Here is a 25,716-nt window from a genome sequence, read left to right on the forward strand (position 1 = left end):
GAAACATGACTGTGAGCTACGCTGAAAGGAGATTGTTACATAATATAGATTTTGCTGCATCCATCATCACCTTGCAGATTAATCCAACATCTGCAAATTCAAAGACATACATAGTCAATGAGAATTCAAGGCTGACTGAGAAACACCATGAATCACATCAAATAGTAGTAGTTTGACACATGGCCCAAGAATTTACAACTCTAAAGCCACAAATAAATCAGTTGCTGTTGGTGCAAATGTTGCTTTTACTGAGCAGCATGAGAATAAGCATTACCATGTAGTCTGTCAAACAAACAACACAACCTCGTTCTGTGCTTTTCCTTAACCTGTAGTTTCATCTGACTACAAAAAGGAAACAACTCAAATTGGAATTCCTATTCGGGCTTATGTCCTCAAACCCAGGGTACAACAAGTGATCAAGTTGGCTGCTTACATTAACAGCAAACTGTTCATCATGTGAAATCAGCACTTCTTACCTGCTACAAACCTACAACACTGACAATGGAATCTTCCCTGATTTGAGGATTAATAATATTCCACTGCTCATCACAGTGTCCAAGCTAGATTGTTGCGAACAAAGATGGACATGCGGGAGGTGGCATCAGTAAATGGTCTTTAAGATGTTAAAAAATGGCATCATTCCGATTTCCAAAAGCAGCATAAATACCAAATGAAGCCAGACGGGTTGCTCTGTTGTAATCTCACAACATATTGCTTGGCATGGAGTTTGGAACACATTAAACCGCCACTCGCCAGCTATTTTTATCTTTTCACCTTCAACAATTTTACAACTGGGGTACGACACAGATTTGCAAATCAGCTGTCCTAAGCCACTACCTTCCCACCCAAATCTCTAGGCTTCTATTGTTCCTAATGTTGGGATGTGATGATGCCTGTGATGGCATGTTGCTGACTGTGAATTATTACTACAGCATTGTTGGGGAAATTAAATATCTCAGTAGCTTATTTTCTCAAAACTGAAAGCGCAGTGACGGGTCAATGCATTTGTGATAAAAAACCATTCAACGTACAACCATATAAGAAAAAAAAAAAAAAAACACATTAAGGAGAGCTTGCAGAAATATGATTTTTGCACACCACAGATTTGTGGTGCTTCATCGGATCCGGAGAAAATCTCAAATAGCGAAATCAGACTATCAATTTCCACAGCATCTGTACTAAAGGCTTCTGCCACCAAAGAAAATTGTCATCACTTTTCTTTCTTATATAACAGTATGTTTCTGAAGCACACAGCTCAACTTACTCTCTCTACTGCAGTATTACTTCTGCTGCTGTGTAAATGCGATAGGGTTGCAGTCTTTCCTGTACGGCAGCTTGAGTTTCTTTGCTTTGACTTGTCCTTTCTAAGCAAGGCTACATGTAGGACACTGTCATTCTCACAACTGCGCCACAGCAGATGGCTAGAACAAACTAAAACAAGATTAAACAACACAAAATAACTATATAATTTGGCTGTTAATGGTAATGGGATCCATGTCAGGTTCCGGTGTATATATTTGAGCATGAAGAAAGGTGGCATAGGGGTTACAAAGCAGAAGGGGCTATCAGTCAGGATCACGCATTACTCATGAGCCGTCAACATTCAGTCCTGTTTGAAAGAGTGCGCCTCTCCCGGGCCCGCTTTGCTCTTTTAGTCCTAATGAATAGAGCTTTATGTCCAAATATGACCTGACACTATGAACCATTACTGATCTTGACACTTCTTTAAACAGACAGTTTAAAATTGACACAGAATTTATAGCCTAGTCAAAAATATTACAGACGATATTTTACAGTATGAAAACAGTATGAATGGAAGAGGTTGATTCTGTGACTGGTGTCTTTTATACACAATGAGTTAATATTAGAAGTTCTTTCTTAAAAAGTACAGGACTAACTTGGGTGTGTGGTGGTCAGGATTCTTGCTGGTTGGGACGGGATCAAATACAATTAAATTTATAACCTTTCTTTAATGTTTTTTTCTGGATTTTTAAAAATATATATTCCGTTGCCATGAAACGTCTAGACTGTTTATTTCTTTATAAGGGGGTAAACTCACAAAATCAGCAGGGGATCGAATAATTATTTCCCACACTGTACACAACATTTTTTTAATAACTAGGATGCCAGTATAAAGAACTGATTACCTAAAATTGGCATGTTCTGACCAGCAAGTCAGCACCATGTTTGCGCTTTACAGCAATTATGTATGATTAAGTTATGAACTTGCCGGGAGCATCCCCAAAAGTACCAATGAAACAACAGGAACAGATCAGATCCAGATCATTTTCAGTGCAGAAACAGGAGGTCGAGGTAGTGTGATTTACAAGGAGCAAGAGGGAGGGGGTTTCTGAAGTTTTTGGGAAGTTATAGCTGAACACACAAGGAATAAAAAACACTGGGGTAAGAAACCTGAGTGGGGCGATGTAATGTTGCCAATATAGCATAATTCGTTTGTGTTTTGAAAAGGCCGCCATATATTGAGACATAATGCAAATACCATAATGCTACAGCAGGGAAATATTAATGGCATTTTACAAGAGACTATAATGTGCTTTAGCCAAGTACATGCTTACACATATACACATACCGTATAGAGTAAGCCATACTCTATAGCTTCAGCAAACTGACAGCTACTGCTGGTAAGCAACAAAAATACTCATGCAGGGCAAAGGTCCTAACCTAGGTCCTCCAATCTCTTAAATGCAACCACTGACCAAATGTATTGTTTCTACTCTTCTTGCCAGAGAAAATAAAAAAAATAAATAAACTCTTACATCTACACTTCAATTTGTATTTCATTTGCCTATCTATGTTTATGCTGCATAGTGAAGTCACATTTTAATACTGTATAGCAGTGGCAGGCTGTCATACATAAACATACACATTTAGATACATATACACATACATTAATGTGTATATTAGGGCTATATATACACATATGATAGGACAAAATCCACAATGGTTCACACATCAGACAATTAAAACATGGCAAAATGGAAACATAGCAAAAGTTCCGTTTGGTGTCCTGATGATTTATGCAATTTAAAAACACCATATATGCGATCACGATGCGATTAAACACAGTTTACCTCATGACAATCGTGCGATTAATCGGGATTAAATATTTGAATATACAGTACAGACCAAAAGTTTGGACACACCTTCTCATTCAAAGAGTTTTCTTTATTTTCATGACTATGAAAATTGTAGAGTCACACTGAAGGCATCAAGGGCTATTTGACCAAGAAGGAGAGTGATTGGGTGCTGCGCCAGATGACCTGGCCTCCACAGTCACCGGACCTGAACCCAATCGAGATGGTTTAGGGGTGAGCTGGACCGCAGAGTGAAGGCAAAAGGGCCAACAAGTGCCAAGCATCTCTCGGGGAACTCCTTCAAGACTGTTGGAAGACCATTTCAGGTGACTACCTCTTGAAGCTCATCAAGAGAATGCCAAGAGTGTGCAAAGCAGTAATCAAAGCAAAAGGTGGCTACTTTGAAGAACCTAGAATGACATTTTTCAGTTGTTTCACACTTTTTTTTGTTATGTATATCATTCCATATATAATTCCACATGTGTTAATTCATAGTTTTGATGCCTTCAGTGTGAATCTACAATTTTCATAGTCATGAAAATAAAGAAAACTCTTTGAATGAGAAGGTGTGTCCAAACTTTTGGTCTGTACTGTATATAAAATGTTTGTCCATGATTGAGTATTGAATTTCTCCAATAGTCAATTTTTCTTTATTTCATAGTGTTTCTCATAGTTTACGTTATGGTATTATGTTATGGTTACGGTATTGGAGAGCATGTGCTAGTCAGACTCGCAACCTGCATCTGCTGCAAACTACACAGTCTTTTCATTTCACAATGGCTGACCAGAAAATAAATTGATTTGGTCGCAGGTTTACTTATACAAGATCATTCACAAGACTTATTTTAATAAAAAAAATTAAAAAGTTGGACTTCATGAGGAACGGTCAGCCAAAACAGTTCAAAAAAGTTAAGCTTTTTCATGAACTATTTATACTTTTGTGTTTTCTTTTTTTGCAGAATTTGGACAAAAACACACAACTTTCCTTAATTTCAAATCCCCAGGAAAAACTGTAATGCAAAAATGTACAGAAAAACTGGGGCCATGTTATGAGCTTAATATTGATACTTCTGTTAGCAATGATGTATGTGAGGGGGTGCAGCTGTGGCTGCAGTGAAAGGAGACTTATTGCGTTTCTTGATTTAGTAATGCATTCATTCTCACTGCATGAGGCACCAGTCTTTGATGCAGCGCTGTTATATTGCATTTGCGTATAATACAGATCTACGTTTCTATCGTTGTGGCATCATAAGGTTGGTATTAACTGATTGATTGATTCAGGTTGGACACCACTGGAGGCCTATATGTTAGATGCATGGCCTGCCACCGCTGTATAGTCAAGCCGCTTACCAAAAGAATTCCAATAAAAATAACTTAGGAACTAACATTTCCAATTGAGTAGAACAAAAAACCATGGAAAGTGTCAGTGGATGACAGTTTATCATGACTGTTTAATTTTTGGCTGCGACTTCCTTCTGATGCTCAGCGGGAGAAAGGGAGAGCTGAGCCGATGCTTGGAGTCAAACTGAGGCGGCTGCATGCTTTGTGCGATCTCCAATTCAAACAGAAGTGAGTGGCAGAGGCTCGCTAGACTGGGGTTTCCAACTGCAGGCGGTCTGCTGCTTCCAGGCTATAATTACTTACACTGTCCTGGCACATCAGAGCAAAGCTAACTTCAGCCTCGGTCTGCATATGTGCAACACATGCATAAAGAAGTGAACAGAGGAAATGTCTTAAAATCCCACCACATTAGTTTTAAATTGACTTATTTTTTATTTATTAAACAGTAATTAAAAAAAACATGCATGGCTTTTAAAGAACCTGGTTTGGCAGGCAAGTTTCTGCTTAATACTTTTACACTGGTGAGCGACAAATCCTTGGTGTTGCTGGTAGTTGCTCTCTCGTGGTTGTGGAGCACAGGCGTAAAGTGTGTAAGGCAGGATTTTATTTTGGCAGCTTCTTTCAAGCAGTTAATCACCTAGTTAGATAATACCAAGTCATTACACTATATTTAACTGTGCCTAGTTTTGCATTATAAAGTCAAAATAACAGCAATTTATGGGTTAATTCATTACTTTTTGTACCCATGATACTTTTCACTTAACTGTTAATCACGTGTCAGTTATGATATCTATAATAATTGACATTCAGTAGCACAGAGAAAAGGAACAGGCTCTAGTCGCCAGTTTCATCTGACATTTTGGCAATTTGGCATTTGTGATTTTCTGAATGATATTTTACAGATATTACGTGCTAAGTTTACGTATGCAATCCTGTGCGCAATAAAACACTGTGCACTTACACGTAAATAATGAACTACAACTGTGGTTATGTCAGTGCTGCTGGACTTACTGCAAAAAATGTTGTCAGGTCTGTGAATATAATGCGATTATTTTGCAGAATGCAACAGTCTTGTGGCTGCCAAGATTAGAAGAGTCTTGGATGAGCGGCTTGAATATTATCGCCTGTCTATGGCACAGTGAGCGTAAATAATTAGCCAATATATATTTATGGTCCCTTTCCAGCATGTGCGTAATGTATTGGCTCTGATGGTATGTACAGTACGCTAAGATTTTTAAAAATTATTCTTTAGCTTGCAATGTAACAAGGTCCTCAGTGAGCAGACTGTGACTAAATATGCTGGCTGTGCCCTTTATCTAAAAGGAACATGTTATTAGGTGTACCATTAAATAATTAAGACTTAATGAAGCAAAACTTGGGGAAAGTGTACTAGTAAAGGGTCAGAGTGTGTCCACCATTGCCAGGGTATATTCCGGTAAAGAAGTCGACCATGCCTAATGATGAGTGAAGGCGTATAATGGTGGAACCCGCCAAGCCTTAATAGATAGATAGAAACAAATGTATTGTCATTGCATAGTACAGACACATAGCAACGAAATACAGTTTAGCATCAATCAGAAATGCAAATAATAGCAATTGTGCAAACTGACAAGTGGAGATAAACATGCAAGAAAGGCTGTAACAATTCCTCAAGTAACGCAAGTATTCGATTACAAAAATATATTTTTTTGCCTCAGTGCTTCGTTTAGTCTATTTAACTAAACACGAAGCACTGTGTTTCCCACGGACCACAATAACTGACGCAATGCCTGCTTATCTCTGAAGCGCTCTAAACAGGTAAACACAGGAGGCGCTGCAAAATGAAAAATGAAGGAACGGAGAAAAAAGTAGACCAGGTAGTGGAGCATGTTTTTAAAGATGGCGATAAATACACTGATTTAGTGCGTGGAAAGTTTCAAGCGGTTTTTCCCGGAGACAAGAAAACCACATCGCGATGCTATGCGAGATTTAATAGATAAATACATGAGTGAGAATAATTATGAGTTTCAAGTTATGAGAATAGTTTCTTATAACTTACTCTACGTGGCCATGTAATGTGTAATGATGTAAAATGGCAATTAAATGCACTAAATGGGTTTAGTTTTCTAAGACATGCAATTTCAGCAATAAAAATGTACATTTAAAAAAAAAAGTACAGCAAATAAATAAAAAGGCTATAGCAGTAAAAGAAGTGCAGACACTGTTGCAAAAGTTCAACAAGTTAATAGTTATAAGGTTATGGCAGTGAAAAATGAGCAGACTGTTGAGAAAGTACAAGTAAATATAAAGTCTAAGGCAGTTAAAAAAAATGTGCAAAAGCTGAGTACACTAAGTAAAAGGTATATATACACGTTAAATATTGTTAGGGCAGATCGATGTAAGGCACAACATATATAAAGAATGATCGGTATATAAATTTACAATATGTACATTGTATGTACAACTGTACAGAAGTTATACACAGTATGTCTGTGCATTAAAACAGATCTGTGGTAGAAATAACTTTGTTAATGATGAGGCCTGAACCAAAAACCCACATCTTGGAGGTACAAAGGTAAGCACTGGCATCAAACCTTCACTGTCGGTCAGAGGCAGATATGATACGATTCTCAAATGAATGACTCATGAGTCAATTTCCTGCCATAACTTCAGTTGGCTGGAACTATCAAAGACATAAAAGATGCAGCATGACAACAGGTATGCTCTTTTGATCGGTGAAAAACAGCACAGGCCCTATTTTTGCATGTGACCGTTCTGATGACGACGACAAATAGTGTCGGAACACGAATGCAGAAAAACATGATTCGTGACAGCTTGTAAACTCACTCACTTGCAGCTCATTGACGTTGAAAAAAGAACTACTACATGAACATGACTTAATGACGAGACCTTTTTAAAGGAATGTCACTGTGTTAAATCAGTGCATGTTGTTGTTTCATTTACGCCACTTGATGGGACTTTTCTACTGTGACTGCCATATCTGAGATCAAATCTTAAGCTTTACATGAATGTGTCGGTGACAGGAATGTTATCTTCAGTTCCTTGGAAAGGAATCAACATTGCTTTGACAAAGCGGAGAGATTTATGTTTAATTCCATAGAACTGCTGATTCGCCTTTAAGTGGCAAAAAAAATTACTGCATCTAGTTTTTCCAGGTATATATTTATACTCATAAACAACCCCGTTACATGTTACAGAGTGCCTAAAAGTGTTCAAGAGCTCAAAAGTACACCAGCTCTTTATATCCCAGTTGGTATATAGGTTACTATAGAGTGGGTAGGTACAGATCAACTAACTAACCAACTAAACATCGAACAAACCTTTGCTATTATTAGCAATGTTTGCATTTTTTTCTCATGGTTTAGCTTGTGAACACAGCTAGGAGGCAGGATGAGCCACCGATATACGTGGTGGTATCAAAAAGTTAAGACTATTTTTTTGTAACACACCAACAGATGACAGCACGTGGCCGCACAGTCACAGGGATCACCAACCTTTAAAAGACATCGTCCTGTGTACAACAGAAGCTGTGCAACTGGTGGTATTCTGACCATGGGTGTTAACGCATCTGCTGAGGATACAGTTACCTCACCTCTCAGGAGTTTCTCACCGGAAACAAAATGATCTCACTTCTGCACCCACCCTAATCCTCAAATTTGCTAAAAATAAAAGATCCATCTCAATGTCGCTGTTTTTTGACAGCATTGCAGAGATCCGGCGCAATCGCTGAAGGTGATTGTCGCGCTTTGAAAAGAAGACTTCCATGCCACATTCCCAGAAGTGGCAGGAAAACTGGGAGCGCTGTACAGGTTGCCCTCTACTTACGATGGAGAGACGTTACGACGACCCAATCGTAAGTAAAAAATATTGTGACAGCATTTCCTGCTTCATGCTGATTTATAATTTAGATTTTCTGCTCTAATCCCGATGGCTTTCCTCTTATTTTTTTCACTAAAGGCAGGAGACATACTTGGACACTTGGAAGACATGCTTTTATCACTAAAATTGCTGTTTGAAACCGTTTTAAACCATTTAAACAGGAAAAATGTACACACTGAGACATACTTTACTTCATTGACTGCTAGCAGAAGTGGGGCATCTCACAGAGCAAGAGATATACTCTTCCCAGCTGTGTGTCCAACGTATCGCACATCGTTGTTAAATATTTTTACGATAGCTCTCTTCATCGTAAGAGGGACTATTTTAAAAGGTGATAGCGTGTAAACATCAATAAATAAAATATCGTCTTGTAAACAAAGCTCGAAACTTTTTGATCCACCTCGTGTTAATGCAGTTGATTTTATAACTATATCTGAATAGGAATCTTCTTTCTGAAGCACAGACACAATGACATCACTTGATATCAGTGAGAAGCACAATGCTACATGACAAACTCAGACATATTTAACGATCTACTAATGATAATAGCCTGCTTCACCTTTTGTACTTTTTCCACTTATGACTCCTCCAAGGGTAAACATCATGTATGCAAATGAGCATTTTTGTTTTTAACTTGAAAACTTTTTTCAAGTCAACAACAATTTTTGGCAGCTGCTCTGCAAGATGTATCGGTTAGCTTGAGGGAATCTGGCACTACCGACTGGAAAAGTGCTCTGTGGAAGAGAAGGAGAGAAAAAAAAAAAAAAAGAAAAAGAAAGAAAACACTCACGTACCTATTGCACTGCAGCCCCGCTGCTCCGGATGAGTCACAGTCACACGGCTGGCAGGCACCTGTGTGGTTTCTGAAATAGCCGGTGTAACACTGCTCACAATGGAGTCCGGAATAGCCACGCAAACACTTACAGCCGCCGGTGAGCGGGTCACAGCTGTCAGGGTCCACTGAGCCGTTTGTGCTGCAGTTACACTGAGGGCCTAAGAGACAGAGAAAGAGAAAGTGACAGATGAAGAGAATCAAATTAAAAGAGAAAACATAGAGAATCCGAGAAAGACAGGCATAGGCAGAGAGATAAAAGAGTGTGGAAGACAGAGACAGCAATAAAGAGATAAAGAGAGAGCCAGGTAGAGAATGTAGAGGAGAGAGAGAGATACAGCAAGACAAAAGATAAAACACAGATAGTCACACAGAGAATCAGACAACGATAGACATAGACAGATGAAAGAGGAGGACAGAATCAGTGACAGAGAGAAATAAAATAGACAGAGTAGAATTACAGAGACAAAAGATAAAAAACAGATGAGAGAGAGAGAAGAAAGTGGCAGATGGAGAGAATCAAAGACACAGAAAAACACAGAGAATCAGAGAAAGACAGACATAGACCGAGATGGAAGGATGGAGATGGTAGATAGAGACCATGACAGGAAGACAGAGACAGCAATAAAGAGACAAAATAGATAGACAGCAAAAAAAAAAAACAGTAGAAACAGAGAGAAACAGAAAAAAAAAAAAAAAAAGGCATTGGAAAAAAAAAAAAGAGAGAAAGAAAAAATTAAATGAGGGATTATCAGACAAACCCCTACTGTATGATAAAAGTCTTAAAAAAAGTCAAATCCACAAAAAGTAAAAGATGAAAGGATACGAGGACCAAAAGCCAGTCGGCAACTATTGAAAAATATCTGCCGACTCGTTCTTCTCAGCGGTCACACTGTTGCCTCCAGAAGAGTGAAAAAAAACACACAAAAAAAACAAACTCCTTTTATCGACAAATCTTTGACGTGGAAGACAATTCAGAAAGATTACGTTCATTACATGTTTTTGCTAGCTGACTCCAGCTGGGTTGTGTTCAGCGGTTTCGCAATTGAAAGAAAAAAAATAAAGTGTTACAGAAAGCTGGCGAAAGAAAACGGCTTTCTGTCGGTTACAGACTTCCAGATAATGACTAAATGACTACAGCTGTTTCTTACCTGAGAACAAAAAGGAAAGCGCACTGGGGAGATTTGACACTTGATATTCATATATATACAGAATTCTGTAATAATCTCCCACATTGCACTTCCTCAATCCTAAAGTTACAATCTTATTTTTTCAAAAATTGGGGTTTTTTTTGGCCATTCACATTTATCACACTGTATTCTGCATGAACTGTCTCATTCCATTATGTGCTGCTTCATCCCTGAGACCTGCTAGTCATTTCTAGTCACAAGTCCACAAGTAATAGGAGTGCTGCTTCATGCTGCGTATTGTAAAAGAACTTAACCCTGACAAATGCCTGTGTGATGATGAGACACAAAACTGCAGATTGAAATAACAGAATGGGATCTTCGAGCATGGCATGTTATGATGGTGCAGGATGCGCTGGATTGAGCGTTTCATAGATTATTCATCGACAACAGTCTGTAGAGTTCACACAAATTGGTGCAAAAAACAAACAAACAAACGCCCAGTGAGCAGCAGCTTCATGTTGCTCATTAGAGAGAAAGAACAGTAGTTCAAACTGACAAAGTCTACAGTAATCCAAATAACCACTTTTTTACAAATGTGGTGTGAAGAAAAGCATCTCAGAACACACAACGTGCTGAATGTTGAGGAAGGAAAAAAAAAAAGTGTGCTGGGAGGTGGAAGCTTAGTGGTTAAAGCATTGGACTTTGAATCCAAAAGGTCTTGAGCTCAAATCCCAGTCACACCAAGCTGCCACTCCTGGGCCCTTGAGAAAGGCCCTTAACCCCATAGCTGCTCAGCTGTATGACCAGATAGGACACACCGGATATGAGTGTCTGCCAAATGGCATAAATGTAAATAGAAAGTGTTCTTTCTAACCAGAAAAACTGTTAAAACACCAATTCAAACTACAGCATTTAAAAGCAGCGTCAGGAGGATGTCTTGCCTGTTCATCTCATGTCACTTCCTGCAGCAAAATCGCAACAGTCTCATCCACATGGTGCACAGTGGCTAGACTGACAGCAGCAGGAAAGCTCATCTATTTAAAAAATTCATAAATAATAACCCTCTGCACTGTTGTAGGAAAGAAATATTCTGTCAAGCAAAGAGAAGAGCTAAGAATGTCATCAAATGTTAATGACTATTCTCTGTTGGTGGGGCATTTTGTTGCTGGCTGGGGGTTTCTATTTCCTAAGGCATGTTGACACGGAGTGGAAAGCAGAATTGTACTCATTTAAAAAACATGAAGAGTAGCATATTGTTCCAAACTGGGTGCTCAGAATCCTGAACTCCTGCAACAATTAGGTTAAAGCACAGAGTTGTTATCAGTAACTGAAAACTGAGGATAAACTCTTCTTATTCTTTAATTATTGACTAATGGGAATTATTTCCTGTCCCGATAACCAATTTAATTCATAAATTATTACATTTCAGCTTGCTATTCTTCACACATTTTGTGCAGGAGCTCCATATTTGAATACTGGAGTACACTGGTTTGAAAAAAAAAAAAAAACTAGATGGGCTCAACCAAATATTCATCGAGAATGACTGACAGGTTTAATTCTCCAATATTAACAGAAACCGACTGGTAGCCTGTTCCTCTCTCCCCCACATTTTACAATAATCTATGAGCTGCTACTTTCACAACATAGTTTATTCCGTTAAAAAATGACAATAGGCAAGAAATGGCTGGAAATAAAAATTTACCGATACATGTTTCAGCTTTTTTTTTTTTTTTTTTTATCCCCACAAATTGAAATTAAGGCTTAATATTCCTACAAACAAAGTGTTAAATCCAGATTTGGCAAACTGTTTTATGCAGAAACCCTGCATAGTATAACTTACAATATGTTTAAAGTACAGTGTAGGAAATAATTATTTGATCCCCTGGTGTTTTGTAAATTGAAACGGGTAATTTTGACCGAAAGAGAAAGAATATCAAGGAAATTCAGAAAAACAAAAATTGTTTATATTATATATTAATTATTTTGTATTTGATCGAGTGAAATAAGGATTTGATCCCCTTCCCAATCTGATCGTTTTGTAGCCCATTCCAGCCTTGTGCAGGTCTACAGTCTTGTCCCTCTTTGGTCTTTCCCATGGTGGTGGACAGGTTTGAATGGAAGATTTTTATAAACATAATGAATTGATATTAGGAGTTCTTTCTTAAAGGTACAGGACTAATTTGGGTGTCAGTCAGAACTCTTGTTGGTTGGTAGAGGATCAAATTTTGTATTTGATCACTTGATCAAATACCAAATAATTTATGTATAATAATTTCTATTTTTTTTCTGGATTTCTTTCATATTCGTTCTCTTTCTGTTGAAATAAACCTACCATAAAAACTCTAGACTGTTCATTTATTTGTAAAGGGGGTAAAATTACAAAATCAGAAGGCGATCAATAGTTATTTCTCCCACTGTAAGTATAAATCTGGAATGATTGGCTGGTGTTCGAAAATCTCTTAACATCACCTGACACCCTGCAAGCTGCCCCCCCCATCACTGTGTAAGATATTGGTCTTGTGGAACCATTTCACAGTCCTGGTTTCAGTGATCAATACATCACTACTGTTCTGAACAATGCACTGTTACTATTTACTGCATTTGTCCCCATTTACACTATTTTTACTTTCTATTCCTCTATCGAAAATATAGAAACTCAGTAGGCCGCATCTTATTAAATCAGAATCTTTGCTAAACTAAATTACACAGGTTCCCTGTTAAACTCTGAAATTCTTTCTTTTGTTGTATAATCTTATCAGTTGTAACAATTCTCACCTGTATAGTGAAGAAGTTTCACCCTTTTATTATGACTTTTACAGAAATTCTTGGTTTTGAAGCAGATGAATAACTTCTCAGCTTAGTCTGGCATCACTAAGCAGGTAATGTGTTGTGGTTTATCAATAATGCATGGTGCCGCATGTGTTATGGGGGGAGGTATATACTGGCTATAGTGTAGTCACAGTATTTTAAATTGATTTTGCTGAGCAGAATTTTTGCTAGAGTAATATACTACATATACTACTGAAACCCTGTGCAATTAAACATTGTACAGTAATAATAAACTGTTTAGTGTAGGCATGTAACCAAATAGGACATTATTCAGAATGAACAAATAATGTGCTCTAAACAGATGAATGCTTGCCAGGGTCAGGGCTGAGAAAGAGCTAGAGGTGTGCAGTGAGCCTGGGGTCCTGCAAAAACATTGCACAAGCTGGAAGATTTTCTTTTCATGAGGGTAAGAACATGTAAGAAGTCAAACACAACAAGATAAAATGATAGTGTAAAACACCTAATACAGTAACACCATATCACATACAGTGTAGAAATGCCCAAACTGGTGACTTGCTAATGGTGTTGCTTTTTCCTCCTCTCGCATGCTGTGAGCTGTGTGGTCATGTGGGGAGAAATTACTGCAGCATGTTTCTTTGTCCCCCAAAGATAGAGCAGGTGATACCTCCTGGAGGAGCGAGCACTAAACATGAGCTAAGTAATGAGGGAAGATGCGGGGTAGGGAGAAGCGAGATTCTCAGCGCACACATGCTGAAAGAAAGCCACTGGCAGGCATAACGGTGTTGGAACGGTTTTCGGAAACTGCCTACGCTGGATTGTTGTGCTTGGCTGGGAGGTCAGAAAGTAAAGCACACGAGTGAAACGACCCTCCAGAGATGAGAGGCTGCTGCTGATTTTGCCGCATAATTTATCATTAGAAAACTGCGAGTTCCTGCTAGCATGGCTTTATTGCGGAACATACAAATCAAGCGCCACGCACAGAGGCTGACTTTGCACACTTTTGTACCGTGATGCTATTTTACAGTCAACCGTCACCGAAACAATTTTATACTATACGCTCAGAATCGTTGCTGGAGGGAGAGAAATGGAGTGAAGAGATATATTTAGACGGAGCTCACACCGAGTACGGTTCCCACTGGAAGAGCGAGAGACAGATATGTTTGTGGACTAGAGGTGACCTTGCTAAAGATAAGATTACACAATGGAAAGCTGAGAGACGTGCACCATCACACTGTAATAATACCATCCACCAGCTTCCACTGGAGGGATGTGGCTTTTATTTATTTATTTATTTATTTATTTTTGACATTTATTGAGTAGAATGATCTCAAAAAATGTCACTGTAGATTTACTACAATATGAACATATCTGCAATAAACTATATAAACTGCATAACTAAATCCTCAACACCTTAATTGTAGGATCAGATTTCCCAGAGCCTGAACACATAATTACAGATTTAACAAAAAAATACCAATATAGCCTAATATAGCGTTTAATATGATAAAATAAATGACTTTCTCTGAAAAATGTCATGCATTTTATTCCACATTCAACTCAATGCCTCGAAAAAAATCTACATAATAATCAAAAAATTATGAAATTTTATGTTGAAAAAGATATGACGAAAAAAAAATAATTAGAAGCCTGATTAAAGATCAGCTGGTTTAATCCTAATGGTGGAAGGAGTGACCTTCATCTATCAATCAGAGGGACGCTAGCAAATCATTTGAGCCCGTGTATGTAGAGGGTAGAGGTAAAGGGTAGATAGGATAGCGGGTAGAGTGACGTAGCAGCAGTTTAAAAAAAAAAAAAAATGTGATTCATAGAGAGGAGGTTACACCCTCCATTGTTTGTAGCTGTTGTCTGATAAACTGGGTTGGAATAAAAACAAATTGGAACAAAATAAGACTTTTAAAATCGCTGAATTTGAACTTGGACTGTGAAATTTTTTTATATGATCAAATCTTTATTCAAGCCAATAAATTCAGGCTGCAGCCTCCAAGGACTCTGCAGAGAGCGGAGTAGGAAATGATGTACAGCGTTCACCAGAATCTGAGCCGCTTGGTGGGTATCTGTTACTGGTCCACACAGTTAACAGAGGAAATTAAGACATCTGAGCCTCCGAGCAAAAGAGCGAAAAAAAAAAAAATCATGGTGAGCATTTTGACTTGGTCTACACCTGAGACACTAGAGATTGTGGCTGTTTACCAAATGATTATGGCTCTGAAATGAACAGCTGAAGTGCATACTTCACAGATGAGCTCTACTGATTGGACTTTTTGTGGGCCGTTTCCAGCCCGGGATTGGTGACAGCTACAAATAAAGCAGTTGGAGACTTCTGCTAGAGACTCTGTTCGTCTCACACTTGTCACCTGTCTCGCTGCAGGAGAGCTCAGTGCTGTCAGATTACACACAGAAGGGAGTTCGACACTTGCTCAGATTGATGAGAACCCTGCCAGAGCCCTATGCATGTGGAACGAAGCCATCGGCAGTCAACATCTGCACATTTTCCTACCACTTTCAAAATCTAGGGTGACGGATAGTGAAGACTTCAAAGTAGTGACAGTTTACTTTCGCACATCTACAGCTGAAGCAAGCACTTTCAGCACAAGATGAACAGTTATTTTTTTCAGAATATTTATATAGATTTTTGTATCATTTGACTTTCACAAAATGGGAGCTTTTCTCAGTTCTGGTTTATTAAATGGCTCATTACAGCTTTCAAAATAGTAAAATCACAAGCAGGGGCAACAAAAATCATTATGCACAGGTCAAGCCTAACTGATACTTCATGCATCAGACAACTTTCAGACATGTCTGTACTCGCAATGAACTGTGCTCCAGAATGTATACTTTTACAACCTGCCCCAAAAACAAGAAGGCAGACCCAAAACGTTTGTCAAGGGAAAGGTTTACCCCGAGTGCCTTCCATATCATATGTTTATAAAATAAATAGTATGCTTATTTCATCAACCAATTTGGCAAAGGGGTTCATCTGGACTGTATTTTCCAGCATATGCAGTCCCTTAACTGTTGCTACAAAGCTGGAGGAACAACACTGTACAGGATGTCTGGGGAGGCGGTGCCACTGACCTTTCCCTTTCCTTTCAATCTGTTCCAGCATGACAATGCCCATGTGCACAAAGCAAGCTCCATGATTATATGGGAAACACTGGATTGAAAGATCTTGAGTGCTTTAGAGCTCTGACCTCAAGCATTAATGAACACTTTTGGGATGAATTGCAACACTGACTGCATCCTAGGCCTTCTACATCAGTAGCTGACTACACTAACGCCCTTGTGGCTGAATGAGCACAAATAATCACAAGCACACTCCAAAACCTAGTGGAAGATCTTCCCAGAGGAGTTAAGGTTATTATAATGGCAAATGGGGACTAAATGGGTAATGAGATGTTCAAAAAGAATATGTATTGTAAGATTCAGGCAGAGGTGGCAAAACGCACACATCCTTCACTCAAGCAGAAGTGCAAATACTCATGTTTTAAAAGACTCTAGTGAGAGTTGAAGTACTGACTACACTTTTTACTCAAGTAGTAAAAAGTAGTCATTACTACTATCTGTTTTAGTGCCATGCTTGTAACTGAACCTCACATCATATTAATATTAATACAAAACAAATTTCAAATGTTACCTAATGAATGTATCCAGGCTGAACATCCACTATATAGAACACAAACAGGGAAAAGATGATGATGATCAAGTGATCAGGAATGTCTCTGTTCTCAGTCATGTTTACGTCACTGACTCCCTCTGTCTCATCCACATAAACCCCAGACTTCTTGTTGCTAACTTCGTGAACTAGCCTACGTGGGGCATGGCAGCCAGGAAATGATACACCAGTGGTAGGTTGAGAGAGAAAAAAAAACCGTGCAAAGACAGGAAATGATGATGGGCTAAAAACATGGCAATGACAAGAAAAAAAGATTTCCCCAAATTAACTAAGCAAAAAAATAATAATCAACTAAAGTAATGAGTTTGGTTTGAAAATCTAAGAAGTAGAAAGTTCAGATATCTGTGTAAAAAACTTTAAGTAAAATGTTGTCCGAAAAATAAATAGTGAAGTACTTACACCAGAAAAATCTACTGAAGTACAGTAACAAAGTATTTGTACTTCATTACTTCTCACTTCTGGATTCAGAAAAGGATTCTGACATCAGAATAATGTTCATACTAGGACCAAAGCCCTGGGTCAGCTTTAGTTGCTTGGATTTTGTGACATGAAAATGTTTGTTCTGATAATGTCTGATAATACAACAACAGTGTATGATTCCCTCAGGCTATGTGGCATCCCGTCGCCCTGCATTGCCAGTAGTGTGACAGAAAACTAAACTACCAAAGCTAAAGAAACAACTCCATATGGCAGACGATATTCAAAACCCCGTCAGGCACAAATGGCCGTCTGATGAGCTGAATACTCGCTCATGCATGCTTGCTTCATAAGCCTAATATGCTGACAGAATTCCTGTTTCACACACATGATACGTCTCCAAAACATACATTTATTGCGCTAAAATAGCACTAAAATAGACGTCCATGTCTGGCGTCAGGGCCGTTATTATACTTGAGGGCCTATTTTTGTCATGATAATCAGTTCATTAAATTTCTGCTTGCCCAGTTACCTCATTGGTCTAGATTTCCAACTGAGAACTAGGTAATGAGCACACAGGGAAAGGAAGGCAGGAGGAGAGAACTCATGCGCCTCAAACAACTCGGCATTATTAAATTGGATTGTTACAGGCTGGATCCATATTCAGATTCTGAATCTGCAAAAAACAACAAAAACAACAACGTGTCTATCAGTTTCTACAATATAACATACTGTGCGTGGGAGAAAATTAATCCTTGAAAAAAAAAATAGGTGGGGTTTTTAAACACTTAATCTCTCACAGCCACAGCATACAGGCACAATGCCCAGAAAAACAATCAAGCACGGATGTTTTAATCCACATCCAAATGCTCCAGTGTAAGTCTTTCGGAATTATTTGAATCCTGTTGTTTTTCTGTTGTTCGATGTTGGCAAAGCCGTAATGGTCGCACTGTGGAATATCATTGATTAAAATGGAGAAATCGAGTTACCAAATGACTGTATAATGCATGAGAGCATGCAGGAACTCTGCCATATTATTCCAGCCAGTTCATTTAGAGGAAACAGTTCGAAGTCCTGTAAATAAAAATCAGCCATTAAACTGCTTTCACTTTTGAAAATGATCATTCAGTCAGTGATTCATCTTTAATAACTGCTTCATCCCTGATAGATCCGGAGCCAATCCTAGAATCATTGGGTGCGCACAATCACCTCTTGGCAATTTTAGAATAACTAATCCTTTCACGGGTGGGAGGAAAACAGAGAACCCCGAAAGAAAACGCATTCAGAAACTCCACGCAATCAGTAACCTGATCTCGGTATCAGACCCTGGAGCCGTGAAGCAACGACGCTACTCGCTGCACCACAGTGCCACCAGAGATCATTTGCATAAAGAGAAAAAAAACAACAACTAAAAACGAGTTTATTGCTTGATTGCACAGCAAAAAAATCCATTAATTATTTTTATGGGGTTACATTATAGGACACCTCAGTAAATATGGATGACTGTTAAATATAAATAAATAAATAAATAAATAAATAAATAAATAAATAAATAAATAAATAAATAAGACGAGCAGAATGAATGATGATAAATCTTGAAGTGAATTTTTTTTCCCCTACAATGAATGCTAATAATAAACCACCAGACTTGCTGTCAGATACTTTGCAATGTTTTGGCAGCCTCAAACGTGCACATATGATTAATGATTAATAGTTAAAGCATTCTGCAATTTAGGCTCATTTTTTATTTCAGGATTTTTCCAACGGCAAAGTCTCCTATGCGCTATATATGGAAGCGGCTCGGATTGCTGCAAAACAAATTCCCTAAAGTGCTGAAGCAAGAGAAAGCTGTGTTGCTGCATTTAAGCTACTGTTTCACACTGGAGCTGCTGCTTTGTTCAGAATTCGAGACTCGCTTTCTCCTTTAGAGAATGATGCACAAAATAGCCAGGAGATTTACACTACACACTCAATTTGGTGCAGGAGATAACAATGGAGTCACAAATCATCTTGAATCACTAGGATTTTATGCTGATAGATTCTTTGCCCAATGTAATGCAATATAAAAAGACACACATTGCTGTACACTGGGTTTATGCAGCAAATGTATGTTTAGTACTGTTCTTAGGATATTTCCAGATATACACCTGTTAAGTAATATTGCAAGAGAACATCTGTTGTACTCATCATCCATTCACTTGGGATAACCCATTACTGTAAAAATCAGTTAAGCAAGTAATGTTTGCAATTTTGTCACCCTAAAACATTCAGCAAACCTTTATCTTTATTACAAACCTTAGAAAGTCCCATTAATAGGTCACATGACCATAGACTTCACCCTTACTCTAAAACATACCTAAAAGTCCCAGAAGAATCACATTTCTAATACATCCTTTTAACCTTCTCCATATTTTACAGTTCTGCATTTATAATTTGGCTGGTACTTTCTTAGATTTAGCTTTTGATTAGAAACAAATTATGCTTCCAAATTGTGCTTTGTGCTGAAGCCTATGTTGTAAAAAAAAAAAAAAAGAAGAGAGGGTTCTTTCTTCCAGCCTGTCTTTAGTAGCTGGGGGATTGGGACGGCGGTGTATGGGTTTGAAAATGTCACCATAAATTGAGAGACGTGGAGAAAAACGCTGAAGGAGTTTGTGGCATGCTGCCATTTTCTATTCACGCAGAAGATTAACTCAAATCACAAACAATAAACTGCAAGTCTAATGATCTGTGTGCAGGATATAAAAAAAAAGCAATCATTAAGAAGTAACAATAAAATCGTAAAAACGTACAACACATCTAAATAACAGCTGTACAATAATCATACAGTAATGAGAGAAAATGTTTATAGCATATTTTGCTTGTTTGCTTGAATTCCCCTTTAGAAAACAAGATCTCAGAGGGAGGGAAAGGGATAGACGTGAATAAGAAAGAAGACGCAGGGAGGAAGAGAAAATAAAAGTAAGAGAAAGAAAGTAAACAAGACACTGTGGCCAGTGAAACGCCTCTATTTAATGTTCGTCTCGGTGAGAGGCCAATCCAAGGCCAGCACTCCCATGATCATCTATCAAAAACCACAGATGTAAATACATACATGTGTGCTGGGAGTCAGTGTATAGAGTATCATATGCACAGTACAGCCAGATTGAGGGGTTGTTCAATGCATTCTTTAATGACTTTTTTTGTTATTTAAAAAAAAAAAAAAAGGGACAGAAAAGCCATGAAACTGGTAGATTGTAAAAAATATTTTTTATGCTTAGCTGCTATAAAAGTTATAAATAGGACAAGATGTACAAAAAAATAAAATCATCTTTCGGCTGCTCCCATTAGAGGTCGCCACAGCAGATCATACATACATATATACTGTATATATAAAATAATTTACAAAATGTAAACATGAATAAAGTGTAAATAAATGATGACGTGAAAGTCCAGTTCCAACAATGCCTCAAACATTATTCGAAACCCTGAGTGAATGGACAGTGTTTAGGGTGGATGGATGGATGGATGGATGGATGGACCTAAAAACATATTCCCATTACATTGCCATTTTAACTGCTGACTCCATTCCATGCCCACAAAAAAAAATGATATTTGGCGATTGCATAATTGTATAATACGGCTATTGCAGTCAGTCCACTAATCACTGTTAACTAATCTTCAGGATGGAGAGATTTTCCTTTCTAGACCTCGTCTACAATTTGACTGAAAGTGCAACTTGAAGTTAAATCAAATGAGTGCATTCTCCTTTAGCGTCCTGCATCCTTTCTTGTTCGAGTGTACTGACCTTTCCTCCAAGGACAATTTCTTTTGATTCGCTCTCACCACTGCTTAACTCCACCTGTCCATCCCTGAACATGAAGTCCTTTCTGCAGTGTCTTTCCAAATAGCAGAAACGAGCTGACTTCCTCTTTTGTCTTTATTGACCCATTTGTCACAAGCGCCTTAAATGGTTCATCCATTATAAATCGGTGCAATCAAAGGCAGGAAAGAGCGGCTGGACGGCGAGACTGAAGACTGAGGAGAGGACAATTTCCAGCTTGTCACAGGGACTCTGCTACACTGCCTGCTGAAGAAACAGATTAGCACCGACCTTCCTTTCAAAAAAGCAAAATAACAGAGTACTAGGCGGAAGTTAGAATGGATGCAAATTGCTCAAACTTGATTTTTTCTTTGTAAAAATAAAACCTTTAAGGATAGGAGCTGTGTGAAAGACTTGATGCAATCGTTTTATTACACTGCAAAAAGTCTAAGACTGAAAGGCACCTCCGCGTTATCGTGTCAAAGTTACATCTCATAACTATTCCATACGTGCTTTACAGACATGAAAGATGTCTCTCTGTGCCCAACAATATTGGGACAATACGTATCACACTTTGGATCATGTTATCCTGACGGTCATATTCGCCATTCTGCCCTAGTAAGAGAAGAAAATTAAAATAAATTCTAATAATAGCTCTGTGCATGTATTCCATCGGAGCCAAATAATTGCTTAAAGGGTGTTGCAGCACTTTCGAAAGCACTCTGATATAATGTTTGCTTTTCCCACTGGCAACTGCAGGCGGTGATTCAATTAATGTTTCCAGTTTTGTTTGGCCCAAGCACAGAGAATTCAAACAGAGAAAAAGACATTACTCATAGGAAACAATGTATAATGCAAAAAACTTTGGACTCAAAGGACAAATTTATGATTATTAATTAAGACTCCTGGTATCAAGATGGACCTTCGCAAAAATATAGAGTAATGACTGATGACCAGCCAGCCCAACCTCCATCGACCACCACAGCTCCTGATTCTAAAGATTGATCAGCAAGTGAAATATAAAGCAACACAGCAATTGATCCAGGTCCCAGGTCCTTAAAACTGGACAACATTTCTCTAATAGCCACCCAATCAGTTTGCTGGCTTGGCATCCATCCTTGGTTAAAGCTCTGTAGAGGAAATCAACCACAAACGAGTCCACATGATGCATCAAGCGTGATGGTAGACAACCAATAGTAATGTCTGGTCTCAAAAGATGAAGACTACACAGTGCATATTAAAGGTGGAGCATCCAATAAAGTCATTTACACACAAACAAATTTAACATTCTATTCTATTCTATTCTATTCTATTCTATTAGACAGACAGACAGACAGACAGACAGACAGACAGACAGACAGACAGACAGACAGACAGATAACACTCAAAAGAGCCTACATGGATATAAATGGACACTTTTCTCCTGGGAAATATTTGAAATGTTACTAATCTAAAAAAGCAATGACACCTTTTCAGTTTATATATAAATGAAGGTCATATGAAGGTCATATAATGAATGTCATCTGGTAACATCCCATAATGTGCATACCGTGCTTTCGCTAATTAACCTATTTCATAGCACTAGATTAAAACAAACTAGTGGCTAATTAATCTATTTATTCATTTTGTTAGAAATAATTCTGAATACAAGTGACGGCTCTTTCAAGGGCACCTGTATATCTGTTTTCCTGTCGGGTACATTTTACTATTACCTCTTACCCCAAGCTTCCTTGCCCCTGCATGGTGTGTAGTTTAAATGCTCAAGGCAGATCAGGTACTCGTGAGTATTAGGACTTACTCTGACCATTTCCATTGCTAAACCGTTGACTAGTTAATTCCTTTACTTGCCACTTGATGGCACATGTCATTTGATGCTTCGGATTTGAATAAAAGCGTCTGTCAAATGAAAACATGTAAATACGATGTAAATATATTCCTTGAACTCGCCTACAGCTTGGGGAGCTTTTAAATGAGTGTTTTAGCCTACAGTCTGTATGCTTGTGCAAGATAAGCCAGTAAATGGAGCGATTTGAAGTTCACTAGGTTAAGTTTAACAAGCTCATTTTTACAAAACAAAGGCTGTGTGTAATCTGGCTGTAATATCCGGAACATTCATTACTCGCAGATCCCGCTCTAAATCAGGTTTAATCAGTATATGCGTGACACCTAATATCAACAGCAAACATTGGAAAACACGATGAGCAACAGTCACTAACAAAATAAGATGACTAATTAAAGCCTGAAAAACCTGCCATCCTTAAACGTGATTTCCTTTATACTTGTGAACACAAAAGGATAGCGTGCAAACGGCTTTCCGAATTAGTGATTAACACTAAACTCTGCATGTGGATCAAATTCAAGCCCCACAACCATATGCACCAGGCACTTTGGTGTTCAGTTGGTGTGTCCAACCCCCCCCCCCCCATTTTCCACCAAATGTCATCTTGGATACACTTCAACCTCATCAACCCCTGGAGCTTCAAATAAATGAGAAAAAAGGAGCTTAATAAGTTTTCTTCTTTAAAAAGATAGGACATTGTTGCAAAAAGTCCCCCTGGCACAGTTCTGCTTTTTTTGTTGTTGTTATTGTCTTATCCAATACATCACGGTCACTGCGAGGGCACATAAAGGTGTGTTTCATGACAAAGCGGATACAAGTTTTGGGTTTTGTTTGCTCTTTCGCTTTGAGCCATCAATGACTCGCGACACAAACAAAACACATCAGGTTCTCCCACATGCAACGTGGAAATGCGTTCTGTCGCCGTGACATGTCAGTACATGGAAGACCATTCGAAGTGCATGCAAGAAAAAAAAAAAAAACAAATAAAAAAAACCCGATCATAAAGAACAGGAATCAAAAAAGAGAAATGGTTCTTTAGTAGTGCCTTGGGTTCTTTGTGCTGTCCGTTTTATTGGTTCGTACAATCATCATGTAGGACATTTGCAGAAGTGTATAAATGCTTGCATACATAATTCTCACTGCAATGCTGAGTATAGTGTGAAGGAAGTATACAGGAGGAACAAAAACATGTCAGAGATGAGATCTAAGGTCAGAGTGGGAAAACCAAGGACTGGCAGTTGTTACACATGTGCATGCCCTGAGCTTTACTAATAAACACGTGTTTATTAGTAAACACATTTACATTTAAGTACAATAATAACAGACAGTATCCACATAAGTAATGCTTTTGTTTATGGATAGTTACCTTTGGATGGATTACCTTTTTTGGTGGTAAGTTCTGATGTGGTGGTGGTGTTGCTGATGTTGGGGCTGAAGGTGGTGGTGATGATGGTGGTGGTGGAGGATTCCGTAGTAGCTGTTGAAGTAATGGTTGGTGATGAACTGGTGTTATTCGAAGTTCCTGTAGTTGTTAGTGAAATGTTAGGCTTTGTCGAGTTGAGAAGTGTTGGAGCCATTGTTCTGGGTGAAGAACCCACTGTGGTTGTGACTATACCGGTCGTACTCCTGTCTTTTGGAGTGGTGAGGAATGGAGCTGAGGTTAACGGTGACAGCTTCTCCTCAGGTAGATGGTTCGGGCTGCTGGTTGTGGCACCAAACACCTCCAGCTGGTTATCCGAGAGAGCACGCGCGTTACTCGCGACGTCCGGGCTGGCGTGGGAGCCGAGCCCACGAGACCCGCGAGCCGCGCACGCGAGCAAGAGGAACTCAAACACCGGAACAACTAACATTCTGCAACATGCACCGCGCACGCTTTTCAGCTCCCCATGTGAAAAGGAACAACAAATAAAGGTTGCAAAGTAAATCCAGTTGGTGAAAGCCCAGTCCCTAGTCACGATGAACGTCTATACTTTTTATGTCGTCCACCAGCAGACCTGCGGTTCCACTCCAACTATCTACTGACACTTCTGCTCGCGTCCGTCTACTACTAACACTCCATCAGCCAATCACACGCTGACCTCTCCAAGACTGACGTTCCTCTGGACCAATCACGACACGCGGCTCTAAACCCCGGCTCTTCTGAATGAACGGTATTTAATAGAAAAGCTACAACAAGGAAAGAATAACCAGAAATAACTACAAAGTTACTGAACCAATCTGAACCACCTTGACACATCATTTTTCTCCTGATGGGAGTCTCCTCCAAAATGCCTTTGCTACTATATATATATATACACACACACACACACACACACACACACACACATATATATATATATATATATATATATATATATATATATATATATATATATATATATATATATATATATATATATATATGTGTGTGTGTGTGTGTGTGTGTGTGTGTGTGTGTGTGTATATATATATATATATATATATATATATATATATATATATATATATATATATATATATATATATATATATATAATACACACACACACACACACACACACACACACACACACACACACACACACACACACACACATATATATATATAAATATATATATATATATATATATATATATATATATATATATATATATATATGTGTGTGTGTGTGTGTGTGTGTGTGTGTATACATATATATATATATATATATATATATATATATATATATATATATATATATATATATATATATACACACACACACACACACACACACACACACACACACACACATATATATATATATATATATATATATATATATATATGCAGGTTTTAAAGGTGAAGTGGTGAAGGCAGTAGAATTGTTGCAACTCATATAATATGCTATGGGGCATATGGTTCACAGTTAGAAGATCT

At 38.3% G+C, this 25,716-nt stretch overlaps 1 protein-coding gene across 2 annotated transcripts in view; it reads right to left on the reverse strand.

Moving 5' to 3' along the window:
- The window catches only part of LOC310720811 (multiple epidermal growth factor-like domains protein 9), a 103,861-nt gene extending 79,000 nt beyond the window's left edge, over positions 1–24,861 (reverse strand). The window contains exons 1-2 of one of the 2 annotated variants that reach the window (XM_083531906.1): positions 24,199–24,861; positions 9,110–9,308 (exon numbers count right to left, since the gene is read on the reverse strand). In XM_083531906.1, the coding sequence (XP_083388032.1) occupies positions 9,110–9,308; positions 24,199–24,667 (668 nt within the window). In that variant the 5' untranslated portion in view covers positions 24,668–24,861. Of the gene's footprint in view, positions 1–9,109; positions 9,309–24,183 lie in introns of both variants that reach the window. The other variant, XM_083531905.1, reaches the window with a different exon arrangement.
- Positions 24,862–25,716: the final 855 nt, after the last annotated feature.

Source organism: Silurus aristotelis (genome assembly GCF_946808225.1).
Source record: "Silurus aristotelis genome assembly, chromosome: 26".
In the NCBI taxonomy this organism is placed as follows: domain Eukaryota; kingdom Metazoa; phylum Chordata; class Actinopteri; order Siluriformes; family Siluridae; genus Silurus; species Silurus aristotelis.